Below are 14,888 nucleotides of genomic sequence, written 5' to 3'. Positions count from 1 at the left end.
AGGAAATATGGAATAAGCTATGAATGATATGTTGGTATGGAAATGTAATATGAATGCATAACATCCTTAATCAATATACATTCATCATCATCATCATTTAATGTCTGTTGTCCATGCTGACATTGGTTGGATAGTTTGACCAGGGCTGGCAAGCTGCACCAGACTCCAGACTGATTTGGCATGTTTTCTGTGGCTGGATGCCCTTCCTAACACCAACCACTCTGAGACTGTAATGGGTGTTTTTATGCACCACCAGCATAGGTGCCATTTAGCCTTCGTGCGGCCACTTAGCCTTCGTGCGGCCCAATGCTCAAAAGGAACTCAGCCACTTTGCCTCCATGAAATCCAATGCTCGAACAGTGCTCTTTACATGCCACTGACATGGGTGCCAGTTATCTGACACCAACATTAGCCATGACTTTGATTTCACTTGGCTTGATGGGTCTTCTCAAGCATATCGCCAAAGGTCATGGTCACTAGTCATTGCCTCTATGAAGCCCAAAGTTTGAAGACCATGCTTCACCACTTTGTCCCATATCTTCATGGGTCTATCTCTACCACAGGTTCCCTCCACAGAGATCAGCACTCCTTTACACGGCTGTCCTCGTCCATATGCATCACATGACCATACCAGTGCAGTTGTATCTCTTGCACATCACATCTGATGCCTCTTATACACAAGTTTTCTCTCAAGATGCTTAAACTCTGTCGAACAAGCATACTGACATTGTACATCCAGCGAAGCATACAAACTTCATTTCTTTCAAGCCTACTCATGTCCTCGGCTGTCACAGCCCATGTTTCACTGCCATGTAGCATGGTTGATCGCACAGGCATCATACAATCTGCCTTTCACTTTGAGAGAGAGGCCCTTTGTTGCCAGCAGAGGTGGGATCTCTCTGAATTTTTCCCAGCACTTTAAAAACAAGTGAAGATTAAATTTGAAATAAGCATTATCTTCAACAAATTATCAGCCTCTATGGAGGGAGAGAGGAGTCACACAGCTTGCTAAAAATAACAGCCAAATTCCCTTGAAATTGAACAATGGATATTCAAAAAGACGGTTACCTTAGGTCAGCCATGACAGCAAATCTATGATCAAAAGTGCACAAACTGCAAGTAACCCATCTTTTATTCAAGTTATATCAAGAAGTACACTGTCCTTTTCTAAAGGCCATAGGATCTAATTTGAAGCATATATTGCTGTTATTTCAAGCAAGCCAAGCAACCACATAAAGACTTTTTCATTAATGTTTCTATATCAGGGCCTAATTTTTAAAATTCAAACATTTTTGGAGCTCCTTGTGATTCAGGTATAGGTTCTCTCGTTGTTCACACATATATGCATTATCATCACATTATTACACTGAGCATTGGTCCAAAATAAAAATTATAACAAATATAAATCTACAATATTTCTCCAATAAAACATATATGCATTTCTCCCCAACAGGTTTCCTCCTACTCCTCCTCTTGCCTGTTCAGTACTTCTATTCATTGTCCCATGTTACTCATGTAATGACGGAAAACATTAGATCAGCTCATATTCAATCTCCTACATCATCTGTGTATCTCTCCTGCACATAATGATGTCTGAATTGCCCAAACCTGCTGTTATCTTATATGCTCCTCAGCACTTAATATCTTTCTCTTTCAACAGCTAACTCATCGACTTGCATCACACTGTCTTATCACTGACTATTTCTACAACTATCCATCACTTGCTGTGTCTGTTCAGTCATTTTATCTACCGGCATCTCTCACACGATTCTCCACCCCAGCAAACATAGTTACTGTTTGTGTCCCTCTGTAATTACCTTCTCTCTCAGTATATCCTGCTAATATTTTCTAAAGCATTATCTCTCCCATTTCTTCCTCTCCTCATACTCTCTCAGTCAAGTTTATCTTCTGCAATAGTCCTCTTCTATTCATTCTGTTCAGGTTGATGAGTGAGTGAACACACAGGGTTGAGAGAAGTCTTTAGTTTTGTGTCTTGTCAATAAACTCTAGTACTGGTGACATGAACAAATACACATAGCACTTTCTGAAAAGTGGCTTGTATATGGAGGGCCTCCAGCCACAGAAACTATGAAAAATAGTACAAGTCAAACATAAGTAACTCAAGAATTGATTCAAACTGTGATGACCAGTTAAACCTATGCCAGCATGGAAAGTAGATGTAAAGAAAATAAATATGCAAATGGTACTGAAAATATATTTTATTAAAGGCTTTTTATGAAGTATCTTTAAAATGAAATACAAAAAATTAAAATAGAAGTACGAAAACAAATGTCAAACTTAAAAATTGAAATGAACATAGACAAGTTATTTATTCTGACTATATTAGATTTTTAGATGTATGCACCAATAGCGAAGTATCTGATACTTAACATAGACCCCACAAAATGTAGAGAGCAACGCAAATATTTGACGTTCATTTTGTTTATCATAGAGAATTACAATCAATCCTCAAAGCCTTATTCTCTTATCTAATCTACAGTTATCAACATTATTTACATTTGACGGATATTTGTCATCATCTTGTTTGTTGTTAAAACGTTCTGGCTGATATACCCTCCAGCCTTCATCAGGTATCTTGGGGAAATTTCAAACCTGGGTTCTCATTCTTAAAATATTTTTCAATGTTATTATTATTATTATTATTATCATTATTATTATTCAGGTCACTGCCTGGAATCGAACTCGGAATCTTGGATTTAGTAACCTGTGCTCTTAACCACTATGCCATATGACTGTGATTAAAAAGCATGGGCTACTAACTCCAAGATTCCGAGTTCGATTCCAGGCAGTGACCTGTATGGTAATAATAATAATGATGATATCAAAAAATACCTTAGGAATGAGAACCCAGGTTCAAAATTTCCCCAAGACACCTAATGAAGGCTGGAAGGTATATCAGCTGAAACGTTGTGTTTACAACAAACAAGATGAGGACAAATATCTGTCAAATGTAAATAATGTACATAATTCCTCATCTCTTAAATATAGAACTGTATAGTTATCAATCCCAAAAAAATTTGTATCAGAAACTATACTAACCCTAACACAAATGTTAAATTGAATGTGAAAGAAGAAAAAAAAAAGAGAAATCAGCTGTACTGTACAAGGGAAAGAAAGCTGTGCTGGTATGGATGTTTCTATGTAGCAATAGTGGTACTCCATTGTGAATCATACTTGAGTTTTGAGGAGGGTCAACAGCTGTTCAGAGCTGGAACGTTTTCTAAACAGGAAATGTAGGTCTTCAAGATGCAGCTTGAGTGCTACTATGTGAGAGAGGCATCAGATTGGAAAGCTTAGAATTTATAGTGGCTTTGAGGATTTTAAATGCATGTTGTCAAAGACTAGAGAGGGTGAGGTACAATTATTTCCTTAACATAAGTTGTTTTTGGGCTGTTGGAAAGCAATTAGATCATTGTGCTTGTTTTAGAGTAAGTTGTCGAAATCTGTTCATTGAAACAATGCAAGTTTAGTATGAAGATTGTAGGGGATAACAAATCATCATTTAACATCAGAATTCCATACTGGCATGGATTGGATGGCTCAACAAGATCTGCCTAATTTGTGGACAGTGTTGGTTTCCAATGTGTGCTTTGATAAGGTTTCTTAGGCTGAATGCCCTTCTTAACTACACTACAGAGTGTACTGGGTGTTTTTTTTTTCTCCTTTGTACTAGCAGTAATGGGATCACCAAATAATTCACAAGACTAGACTCTTTCCACAGAGTGGGAGTGCAGTATTAAGGGAGGTGGCTTTGTGTCAGATGTTGAGAAACTAAAGTATGACAGAGGGACAAGAAGAGGTGTCTTGCTGTAGAGGAGATTCATGGCTATCCCAGAAGGTAAGGGAGAAAGGAAAGTGGAGATGAGGTATCAGGGAGTTACGTGGGGTGGGGGGGACAAGAAGGTGGATAGAGACAGAATAGATGCAGAGAATTGAATCAAGGATGGCTTGGAATGTGGGTAAGTTTACAAGAGTGTAAAAGGAGAGTGACAGATAACAAAGATGGAGGAAAAAGTGAAAGCAATGAAATGGAGGCATGGCGTTACAGTTTAGGTGAATGTAAGAAAAATGGAAGTAGATCATCGAGGATGAAATGGTAGGGGTAATACTTTAAAGAAAAAAGAAATGGGTTAGAACAGCAGTACTAGAAAGTCGTAAGATGAGGTGAAGAGAGAAGATGCACAGAGAAAGAGATACATACAGGTGGATTTAGTGAGTTACAAAAGGAACATCGTTGGCAGGTGAGAGTATTTTCAAGGAGCATGTAGTGGACATATAGTGGATACTTGTGTGTGAAATGCAAGGAAGAGGTGATGTGTGGTATTGACTGCATTAAAAGTAAGCATTATTACAGTTGACAGCAAGCAGTTTGTTAATGTATCAAATGAAGAGTGTAGGGCGTGTAAGTGAACCATGTAGTAAAAGTAACCTATCCAACAAAAGAACATTCAAAAGAAAAATCAACATGAAATAGGGGAAGAATGTTAGATTCGACAACTATGTGAGTACCATAATAATGCTGACTGCCTACTTTATAGAAACTGTTCACAGAAAGAGTATCGAACCATACAAAACACCATCAAATCAAAAATGGAGTTTGAAAATATTTCATTTATCCAGATAGGCATTTATCAGCTGTTCAACACATGTAAACATACATTTTCACACAATGGACATATGCTAAAATAAATATTATAAGAATCTATATTGTATTTCTAAATGATATAAGCTTGAGGTTTTTCATTCTTTTTCCATTAAATTTTTATAAAAGAGTACCACTTAAAAAGAGCTGTATCTCATATAAAAAAAGTCAATCATACTGATGTAACACAAATTATATAAAATAATTTGTCAAACTAGTAGATTATCATCTATTTGGAAAATTAAAACCATTACTTACTTTTTGCATTCTTAAAGCTGTCATGTAAAGCAGCAGGATTGTCAATGATACTCTTGTAAATGCCAGGAATCTCATCCATTTCAGTGGGACTAAATCCAGGAACAAAAAAGTTGTTGTCTTTGGCCACAGATTGAACTTCACCAAGAAATTCATGCACTCTGAAAATAATTATATGGTTTGAAAATTAGGAAGTAATACACTAATTAATAAAATAATTGAGGTTGAAACAATACATCAGAAAACAGAGTACATTATCCTAAGTGGCATGATGTGAGTTTTCTAGAATGCTCTAAAATTTAATTTTTTGTCCTCCATAAAAACCATCTTTGGTGCTCAGTCAATGAATCACAGAGTGTTGAAGGTAGCCAACTGATTCATGTGCCTCAACTCTTGCTGATGGATCGCTGATGCCACAGGTTGCTTTGGTGATTTGCACAGATGAATGTATTTTTGGACTGACCACATCATGTTACACACATAACTTTATATATGTTCAGAATAGTTTTCTTCGCTCAGTCAGCAATTATTAACATTATTCATTTGTAATTAGTCAACACCAAATATTATGTATCAAATTAAATGTTTGTTTGTTTGTTTCAGTTATTATTCTCACAGCTAACAAAGATATTTACATGTACATTACGCAATGTTAATGAAGCCACACACTTCGACAATGGCAATGCATACTTCTAAAGGGTATTTTTCATTGACCAGCTCAACTCAAACAAAAGACCTTGCAACAATCCATCGATTCTTAGAGACACCTCAAAGCATATCTTTCATCAAGCTGTATGACGATAGAAGATAAAATGTTAATTTTACAGTGTTGTTATGGCTTACAGTAATGAATGTGACACTTGCTCAGAGATAAATGGAATGGTCAATATGTTTTGATCATGGACACAACACTGCAGTAGCAGGATATAACCAGCTGGTTCTTTGGCTGTCAGTCTCTTTCTTTTATTTTATCTTTTAATCAAGAAGAGCAGTTCCCATGATTTCTTACAAGGCCTCTTCAAATTTGAGTTCTGTCTGAATGCATGCAACATAGGGACCTCTGTTTGAGGAGCTAAAGGGACCAAGTGGACATGTTAAACTGGGAAACAGATTAAGTCTACCACCCAAGTAGGCTGGTGGGGGATTTGAACCCCAATCAAAAAGCCAGAAAAATTGCTGAATGGCATCACCATCTAATGCTGTAACATTTCTGCCAGTCCACCAGCCTAGACAGGTACTTTATCAATTCCAGAAAGATAAAAAGCAAATTTAACCTCAGCAAAATTGGAACTGGAAATACAAGGTGTGAGTACCACAATATCTTTTGTTTAATGTTCTAACAACTGCCAATTTACCTCTATAAATACAATAGCAAGACATCAACTTTCTGATGTAAAGGTATTCAGTTGAGAGAATCAAATTTAAATAATTTTATTGACTTTTGAACTTTAAAAAAAAAAAAATGATTCCACCCCATTCCCAAATTTTCTGTTGAAAAAAAAACAAGTAGTATGTCAATAACTAAGGAAATGTCGGGTTTGTGTTAATTAGTAATCTGTAAGCCAGAAGATCTTTCTTACTGACACAAATTATCAAAAAATCATTAAAAAAAATCGGATTGTGATAATGAAAAGTATTGACAAAATGTCACTGGTTAAACATCTGGATGAATGCCTTCTTATGGATTATACCTATAACTAATCTCCTGCTTCAATGAGTGTTTCACTGGCTATACTAAGATGCATGTGTCAAACCTGCACATTACCTCAGCATTGTAAATATTTTCAGTTTCCTCAGAAGTTCACTGACTCTTTTCCTCTTCATACATAACAGTTTAACAAACATCACTAATTCTAAACATTCTTTTATTAGAACTGAATCCACTTTTCTTTCAGATACCAGGCTCAGTTAATTGTTAATATTGTCAGGTCCTGCTAAGTCACTTCCAAAGATTTTTATCATATCCTTTTATAAAATCTTGACAACCTGATAACATTTAATAAAACCAGAATACTTGCATTATTTATTTCAAAGACAAACTAGCTGACAACCTAAATTCTCAGAGATTATCCCTAAAAAGGGACTTATTTCTTTATGTTACAAATTATTCTATCTTACACTTTCATGGCTCTTAACACAATCACATGTCATAAAGGTGACTTGCTTAATTCTTTAAAGAAAATTTCTGATATCATACAGGCTTTGAATACATTTCATTAAGCTCAATACCTTCATTGAGCTCCTCCTTAGCAGTTTCTATGTGGTTGCTTCACCTACTAGAAATAGCAACCAAATCCCTATTGAAACAACTTATTGCCTTAAAGAATATATTAGATAATGCAGTCCTACATATACCAAAGAAGACAAGTTAGTAAAAGTTGGATTTCTTTTAAGCTTGATCAGAGTTTACCTGGAGCTAAACAACATTCCTACTAAATTACACTAAGACAGTCATTTACTTGATCAACTACTCTCATAAAATGTGTGCTCCTTCCTCTGCTTGACACTTTTGTCAAGCCCTTACTTATACTAGTCAAGCATCCCTTTATTCTGTGTTGTACCTTTTTTCATGCTAAATATTAAACATCTAATTTTCAAGTTGCAACATGACCTCTCAATGTCACCTGCACTACCCTTTCAATGTGAGGTTTAAATAAATAGTATTATAATAATCAAACAAGATTAGACTCTATAAAGAACAAATTCTTTCTTCACCAAGCCTTATCTGCAGTTCAGTTTTTTGTTTTAATTTTCTGACAGCTGCTTTCACCTGTAACTAGGAAAACCAGGTTACAAATATCTTATGATAAAGAATACAAAGCATGACTAATAAAGTAGGTTGCTCTTTATTTCATGAGACATCAATATGCAAAGACAGCATGTTCAATAAGTATAACTTCGATTTGGCAATGTTTATTATATAAGCTTATCTAGCAGTTGAAATTAATGTTTCTTGCAATATTCAAGGCAGAAAACACTTTATGAAGCCAAATTACAATTCCAAAGGCTTAGAGAACTGGGCTCACTTGTCAACAATATGACAAGTAAATCCAAAGCAGACATAGCTGTGTGGATAAGGTGCTTACTTCACAATCACACTGTTCTGAGCTTGATCCCACTGTGAGCCACACTGGACAAGTATCCTCCATGATAACCTTGGTTTGATCCAAGCTTTGTCAATGAAATTTGGAAGATAGAAATTTGGAAGATAGAAATTCTGTAGAAGCCTATCAGATTATATAGGTTCTTGGATAGTAGGCAAAATCTGACACTCAATTGGACTTACACCTGGTGATGTCTTGAGGTCTTTGGTCGTGTCTGCTGTTGCCAGCATTCAGTCCAGGTTTACATTCTAAGTGTCTGATTTCTTCCTCTCTCCCTCCCTCCTACCATCCCTCTCATCAAGGTCCTGATTACTACCCTTTCTCATGAGTAAATCATTAAAAAAAAATGAATAAAACAAAAAAAAAATGCTCAGTCTTCAGCAACATGAAATTAACAATGGATATAGCTTAATTATTTCATATTTTCCAAATACAATTTACCAGGTGTATTACAAGCTGACTCAATTTTCAACAACATCACAACATAACAGTAATAAATGTTGCAGGCTGCACTGAGTGAGGAGGTGATCAGTGACAATGATGAGACCCTCCAGAAGTACAAACTGAGGAATAATAAAGGAAAGATCATCAACTGGAAAGAGAGAATTCTACAAAGAGAGTTTTTCCAGCAGACATTGAATGAAGCTGATGAAAAATCCTGAAGATGGTTAAGACATGGATTTTTGAAGAAGGACACAGCAGAACTGATCCTTGCCACTCAAGAACAAGCCTTACAAACGAAGTCTATCAAGTGTAGCATTGTTAAGACAGTAGTATCACCTTTGTGTAGACTACATGAAAATTCATTCGAGATAGACATACAATTAATGGATGCTCAAAACTATCCCAAAAGGAGTTTAGAAAATACCATGACAAAGTAGCAGTGCAAATACACTGGCAGTTGTGTAGGAAGTATGGGCACTAAGCTTTTCCAGTCGCAGAGAATGATCAGATGAAACTCACATGGCATATGCCAATCTACATAGATAAGAAGCTGCAACATAACTAACTAGATATCACTCTCTTATAGAAGGAGCCCAAAGAACGGACATTCAACATGGATATACCTGCAACCTTGACTATTGTGAAGACAAAACAAGAAAGTTGAGAAGTACTAAGATCTAACATTGGAAATAAAACATCCATAGATCCTCAAAAATGCAAGTGAGATTTATTGTGATCAGTGTACCATCTTAAAGAAAGCAATATTCTGGTATGAAAAGCTGCAAATCCTAAATTCCATAGGAAGTACACAGTTGGTAGCAATACTTGGAACAGAACGTGTTGAGAAAAGTGTTGTGTCTCTAAGCTGTGAGAAGGAGCTAAAATGTGACAAATAATTCAGAAGAAAGGAAAATACAAGAATATGAATAAAAATAATGATAATTGTGATAGTGATATGTCAGATATACTATTTAATCTTTTCATATCGCTTATGATTAAATTGTCAGAATACAGAAAATTAACTTTCAAATACCTTTAATAATAATCTTTAGCTCTAGAACTAAAAATATTATAGTATTCCTAATAATAATTTTAAGTCAAAAATATATTGAAAAATACTATGTGTTATTTTTAATTTCTATGATTATATATTTTCTTTATGATACCAAAATAAAAATTGTTTGGAGATTCCTTAATTTTAGACTAAGCAAAGTGTTGTGAAGAGAAAATGTTTCACTATATAATCATCATCATCATCATCATCGTTTAACGTCCGTTCTCCATGCTAGCATGGGTTGGACGGTTCGACCAGGGTTCTGGGAAGCCAGAAGGCTGCACCAGGCTCCAGTCTAATCTGGCAATGTTTCTACAGCTGGATGCCCTTCCTAACGCCAACCACTCCGTGAGTGTAGTGGGTGCTTTTTACGTGCCACCTGCACAGGTGCCAGGCGGGGCTGGCAACGGCCACGGTCAGATTGGTGTATTTTATGTGCCACCGGCACGGAAGCCAGTCGAGGCGGTGCTGGCATCGGCCACGAGTCGGATAGTGCTTTTTACGTACCACCGGACCAGGGATCCTGGCTGGTTCAATTCGATTCCGCTTGCCCCAACATGTCTTCACAAGCAAAGGGGGTTGGCATGGGTGCCTGTCGTACGGTCGCATTGGAGTATTTTACGTGCCACGGCCGCGAGTCGGATAGTGCTTTTTACGTACCACCAGACCAGGGATCCTGGCTGGTTCAATTCGATTTCGATTTCGCTTGCCCCAACATGTCTTCACAAGCAAAGGGGGGTTGGCATGGGTGCCTGTCGTACAGTCGCATTGGAGTATTTTACGTGCCACGGCCACGAGTCGGATAGTGCTTTTTACGTACCACCAGGCCAGGGATCCTGGCTGGTTCAATTCGGTTTCGATTTCGATTGCCCCAACATGTCTTCGCAAGCATGGGGGGGTTGGCATGGGTGTCTGTCGTCGGGTGAGGTTCTATATCGACTTCGCTTGCCTCAACCGGTCTTTGTGTCCAAGGGAGGAAAGGCATTCATAAGTGGGCTGGGCTCACTTGTCCTGCCTGGTCTTCTCACGTACAGAATATTTCCAAAGGTCTCGGTCGCTGGTCATTTCCTCAGTGAGGCCTAAAGTTCGAAGGTCGTGCTTCACCACCTCGTCCCAGGTTTTCCTGGGTCTACCTCTTCCACGGGTTCCCTCAACTGCTAGGGATTGGCACTTTCTCACACACCCATCTTCATCCATTCTCGCCACATGATCATACCAGCGCAATCGTCTCTCTTGCACACCACAACTGATGCTTCTTAGGTACAACATTTCTCTCAAGGTGCTAAGGCTCTGTCTAGTATGTACACTGACATTACACATCCATCGGAGCATACTGGCTTCATTCCTCACGAGCTTACGCATGTCCTCAGCAGTCATGGCCCATGTTTCGCTGCCATGTAGCATGGCTGTTCGTACACACGCATCATACAGTCTGCCTTTTACTCTGAGCGAGAGGCCTTTAGTCACCAGCAGAGGTAAGAGCTCCCTAAACTTTGCCCAGGCTATTCTTATTCTAGCAGTTGTGCTTGCAAAAAAATATTTGAAGTGAATATGACTCATAGAAGCTTCAAAACAACATTTCAAACAGTTGTCACCATTACTGAAATAGAAAAAACATGCATAGACATATGGAAAACACACATACATACATACAACTTTTAGAGATAAATACAAATCCATTCACAGCACAGACACACATCACATGAACACACACACTAACACATAGAACATTTGGGCCAAAGGACAAGGCATAAAGGAAGTCTAACACATACACATTGATACACACACACACACACACACACACACACACAGTGGGTTCTGCAAAAATGAATACACAAATTTAATGAATTTGTTATGAAAAAACAGCATTTATAGTCTTACATAAATGTCAAAACTACTATTGTCATTTGTTTTGCGTAGCCCTCGTTAGCTCTCAATATTTTGTACACTTATACTTATCTCCTATCTACCCCACCTCTCTCTCTCTATCTATAGCTCTTATCCTCTCTCATATAAAGACAGAAATTATGTATAACAAACACATACACATGTACTTGCTCAAGGTGAAATACAGTGGAACTAAGCCTGAAATCATGTGGTTTGGAAGAGAACTTAACCACATAGATATGCCTGAGTTTATATATATACATATGTATGTATATATATATATATATATATATATATATATATATATATATATATATATATATATATAATATATATATATATATATATATATATATATACACACATACGTACATACAGGCTGTGGTGGATAAATTGTCGCCTAAATTAGTCAAAAATGAATATAACATTGACATCTCATTCTAACAGATATATTTATCAAAATATCTTGAGATACTAAAGAGTAAATTTACTCAATAAAATCGCCATTGACTTCAACCATGGCCTCCAAATAACTTGGGAATCTCCTGCAACTCTTCTGGATGGTCCCCTTGTTTAAGTTGGTGAATGCTGCCATGATCTTAGCCCTCAGTTCGTCTCTGGTGGCTAGATGTTAGGGGTGATGTGGTCGCAGAAACTGTCTGACAGTCATGACTGGATTCTCATGCTTGTGTGGCATAGGGTAGATTCTTGTTGCCAGACACAGGGTTTTCCCACTCTCTTGGCCCAGGGCAGAACTACCTTGCCAGGCACTTGATGAATGCCTCCATGTTGAGTGAGGCTGTGTGGGAACATGAATGGAAGCATAATGTCACCATCACTAGTGATCACTCCAAACACCATGATGTTGACTGGATGTTTGATTTTCATGACTCTCTTGGCTTAACAGCTCTCACCGCTTGTTTTTACTGTTTTGTTCTCACTGCCCTGTTCTTGTTACCACATTCACTCTCCGCAAAAAATCCCAAAGGGTTGAATAAGAAATTCTAACCGCTAAAATATTTTAAATAAAAATCGTATAGAATAATCGTATGGAGCTAGATCTATCCTGCTTTTACTAATAAAACAAAACTCTAATATATTTTTAAATAGATAGCTGCGAGCTCTTACACTATGGTTATTTCTTTCACTCTAACTGCACCTGATTTGGAACATAAAGAAATAAATAGTATTTGTACGTTGCCTAAAAAAGTTTAATTGACTATATAGTTAATTTAATTTAATCTAATTTAGGTAACACAACTTAAATCAAATAAGTTACTAATACTTCATAATTTCTATTATAAAGTTAAATAAGTAATGCCATTCCCTTAAAAGTACTATAAGAAATTTCACTATGATAAGTAACACTCTCACACCTTGTAATTGACCTCTAGGTACGAGGGACGTTCAATAAGTAATGCTCCTGACCCACTTGCAGTTGATTGATCTTGCTGAAATTTTGCATGTGCAATTATTCATATCTCTATAGATTACATGGTGAATTACAGCTCTGAACTAATTGTGGTTTCTGATTTCCAGGTGTTTGAACTTAGTTAAGTGTGAAATGGAGCCTTTAGAGTGTCGAGCAGTGATCCGTTTTTTGTATTTGAAAGGACGCACACCATGGGAGACTTTTGATGAAATGAAAGTAACTTATGGTGATGATGCCCCATCATATGACCTTGTAAAACGCTGGTATCGTGAATTCAAACATGGTCGGAACTCTGTGGAAAAGGCTCCCAGATCTGGTCGCCCCCTTCTGCCATTGATGAGGCATCTGTCCGTCAAGTTGAGGCTGCCATTTTGGAAGATTGGCACATAACTATTCGCCAAATAGCCCATTAGGTCAAGATTAGTACCGGGTCTGTGGAAACTATCATTCATGACCCTTTGCATATGCAAAGGTTGTCTTCCAGATGGATTCCCAGGTTGTTCACACCTTTTCAGAAGCAAGAACGCGTCGAGTGCTCGAGGATGAATTTGGAGATGTGCCAAGAAGATGAGTCAAAGTTTTTCAAAAGACTGATTGCACAGGATGAAATCTGGGTCCATCACTATGATCCAGAGACCAAAGCCCAGTCAATGCAAGGGAAGCACCGTGACTCACCTCCTCCAAAGAAGGCAAGGACATACTCACAGTCTTCTGGGACCAGGATGGAGTAGTGATGACAGATTTCCTGGCAAAGTGTACCACAATTACAGGAGCCTATTATGCTTCATTTTTGAGGAAATTAAGAGAAGCTATCAAAATCAAGAGGCTGGGCAAGATCAGCAAATGCATCCTCCTCCTGCAGGACAACGCTCCGGTCCACAACTCGCGTGTCGCCAGATCAGAAACACAGGCGTGCGGCTATGAACTCCTCCCCCATCCCCCTACTCTCTTGACCTTGCACCCTCTGATTTTCACCTCTTCCCAGCCATGAAGTTGTTTTTGAAAGGAAAACGTTTCCCAGGTGATGCAGCCTTGATTTCTGAAGTCACGTTGTGGTTGGAGGACCAAGCTGGGGTCTTCTACAAAAACGGTCTTCAGAGCTGCATCAAACGATGGGAGAAATGCGTAACTCTGGGTGCTTCCTATGCAGGAAAAGACTAATAACTGTGCCAAGTTTCGTTCCTCTACTGCTATGGGAAGTGGGTCAGGGGCATTACTTATTGAACGCCCCTCGTATAGACCTACAGTCTGTCATTGTATAAATAGTAACAGAAATAAATAAATTATATGACCTCCTTTCTAGTATTGCACTTGAATCTCTTAATGTATTTTCCTCTAGTGATAGCCTTTGACCCCTTTATCCCTTCCCTTGTTCTCTTTAGATTCTTATATCTGCTTTAGCTCTGTGGGATTGGCAATTAGCAGCTGTATACTGGTCAAAAGTAATGTTCTCCTTTATAAATCTTAGATTCCTGCAAATTCTAAGCCAGACTGTCTGTCTCCACAGAAAGAGACCTTTCTGTGTAGGTGGGTACCTGCAACCCCTTCCCTCTCAGTTATCCCAGAATGCTCTATGTGGGCAGTTTTTCTATGTTCCACATAATTCCTTCAGCCATTATAATTCTAACATAGCAGTTTTGTGAAATGAACAGAGGTGTGACAAGTATCTTATCAGGAAATTATACCCATCTTATTATGGATTAATCATGGAGGGATTCATCGTCTGTGAGTATGAAATATCTCTTCATATCTCCAGTAATTGCACCTACATTATGGATGGATTCACCTTTTCTGTGAAGCTAACAAACTTTTTTAAAGCCTGTTATAAGACTGTGCATCATTAGAGAACTTTAGAAGTCTGCTTAAAATCTAAATTTGCTTTTTATAGAACTATCTTCGATACTTCATGAAGGTAGCCTCACCCACTAGGATGCTTGGAGAACTCAAAAGTGTTTTGGCTGATGAGTACGCGACACTTGTATTTGCTGCAATATTTGCAGGTTTTAATAAAGCTGGTCTTCGTATGAAACAATTGTACTGAAAAAATTA

The 14,888-nt window shown here is 37.7% G+C and overlaps 1 protein-coding gene across 2 annotated transcripts in view; it reads right to left on the bottom strand.

Moving 5' to 3' along the window:
* The window catches only part of LOC115224264 (ATP-binding cassette sub-family A member 2), a 211,658-nt gene that overhangs the window by 109,689 nt on the left and 87,081 nt on the right, over positions 1 to 14,888 (bottom strand). The window contains exon 4 of one of the 2 annotated variants that reach the window (XM_029795078.2): positions 4,922 to 5,079. In XM_029795078.2, the coding sequence (XP_029650938.1) occupies positions 4,922 to 5,079 (158 nt within the window). Of the gene's footprint in view, positions 1 to 4,917; positions 5,080 to 14,888 lie in introns of those variants that run through there. The other variant, XM_036515271.1, reaches the window with a different exon arrangement.

This window comes from Octopus sinensis, linkage group LG2 (assembly GCF_006345805.1).
Source record: "Octopus sinensis linkage group LG2, ASM634580v1, whole genome shotgun sequence".
NCBI lineage: Eukaryota > Metazoa > Mollusca > Cephalopoda > Octopoda > Octopodidae > Octopus > Octopus sinensis.
Note: the sequence above shows the minus strand (reverse complement) of the source record. Positions and strands in the feature narration are given on the sequence as shown.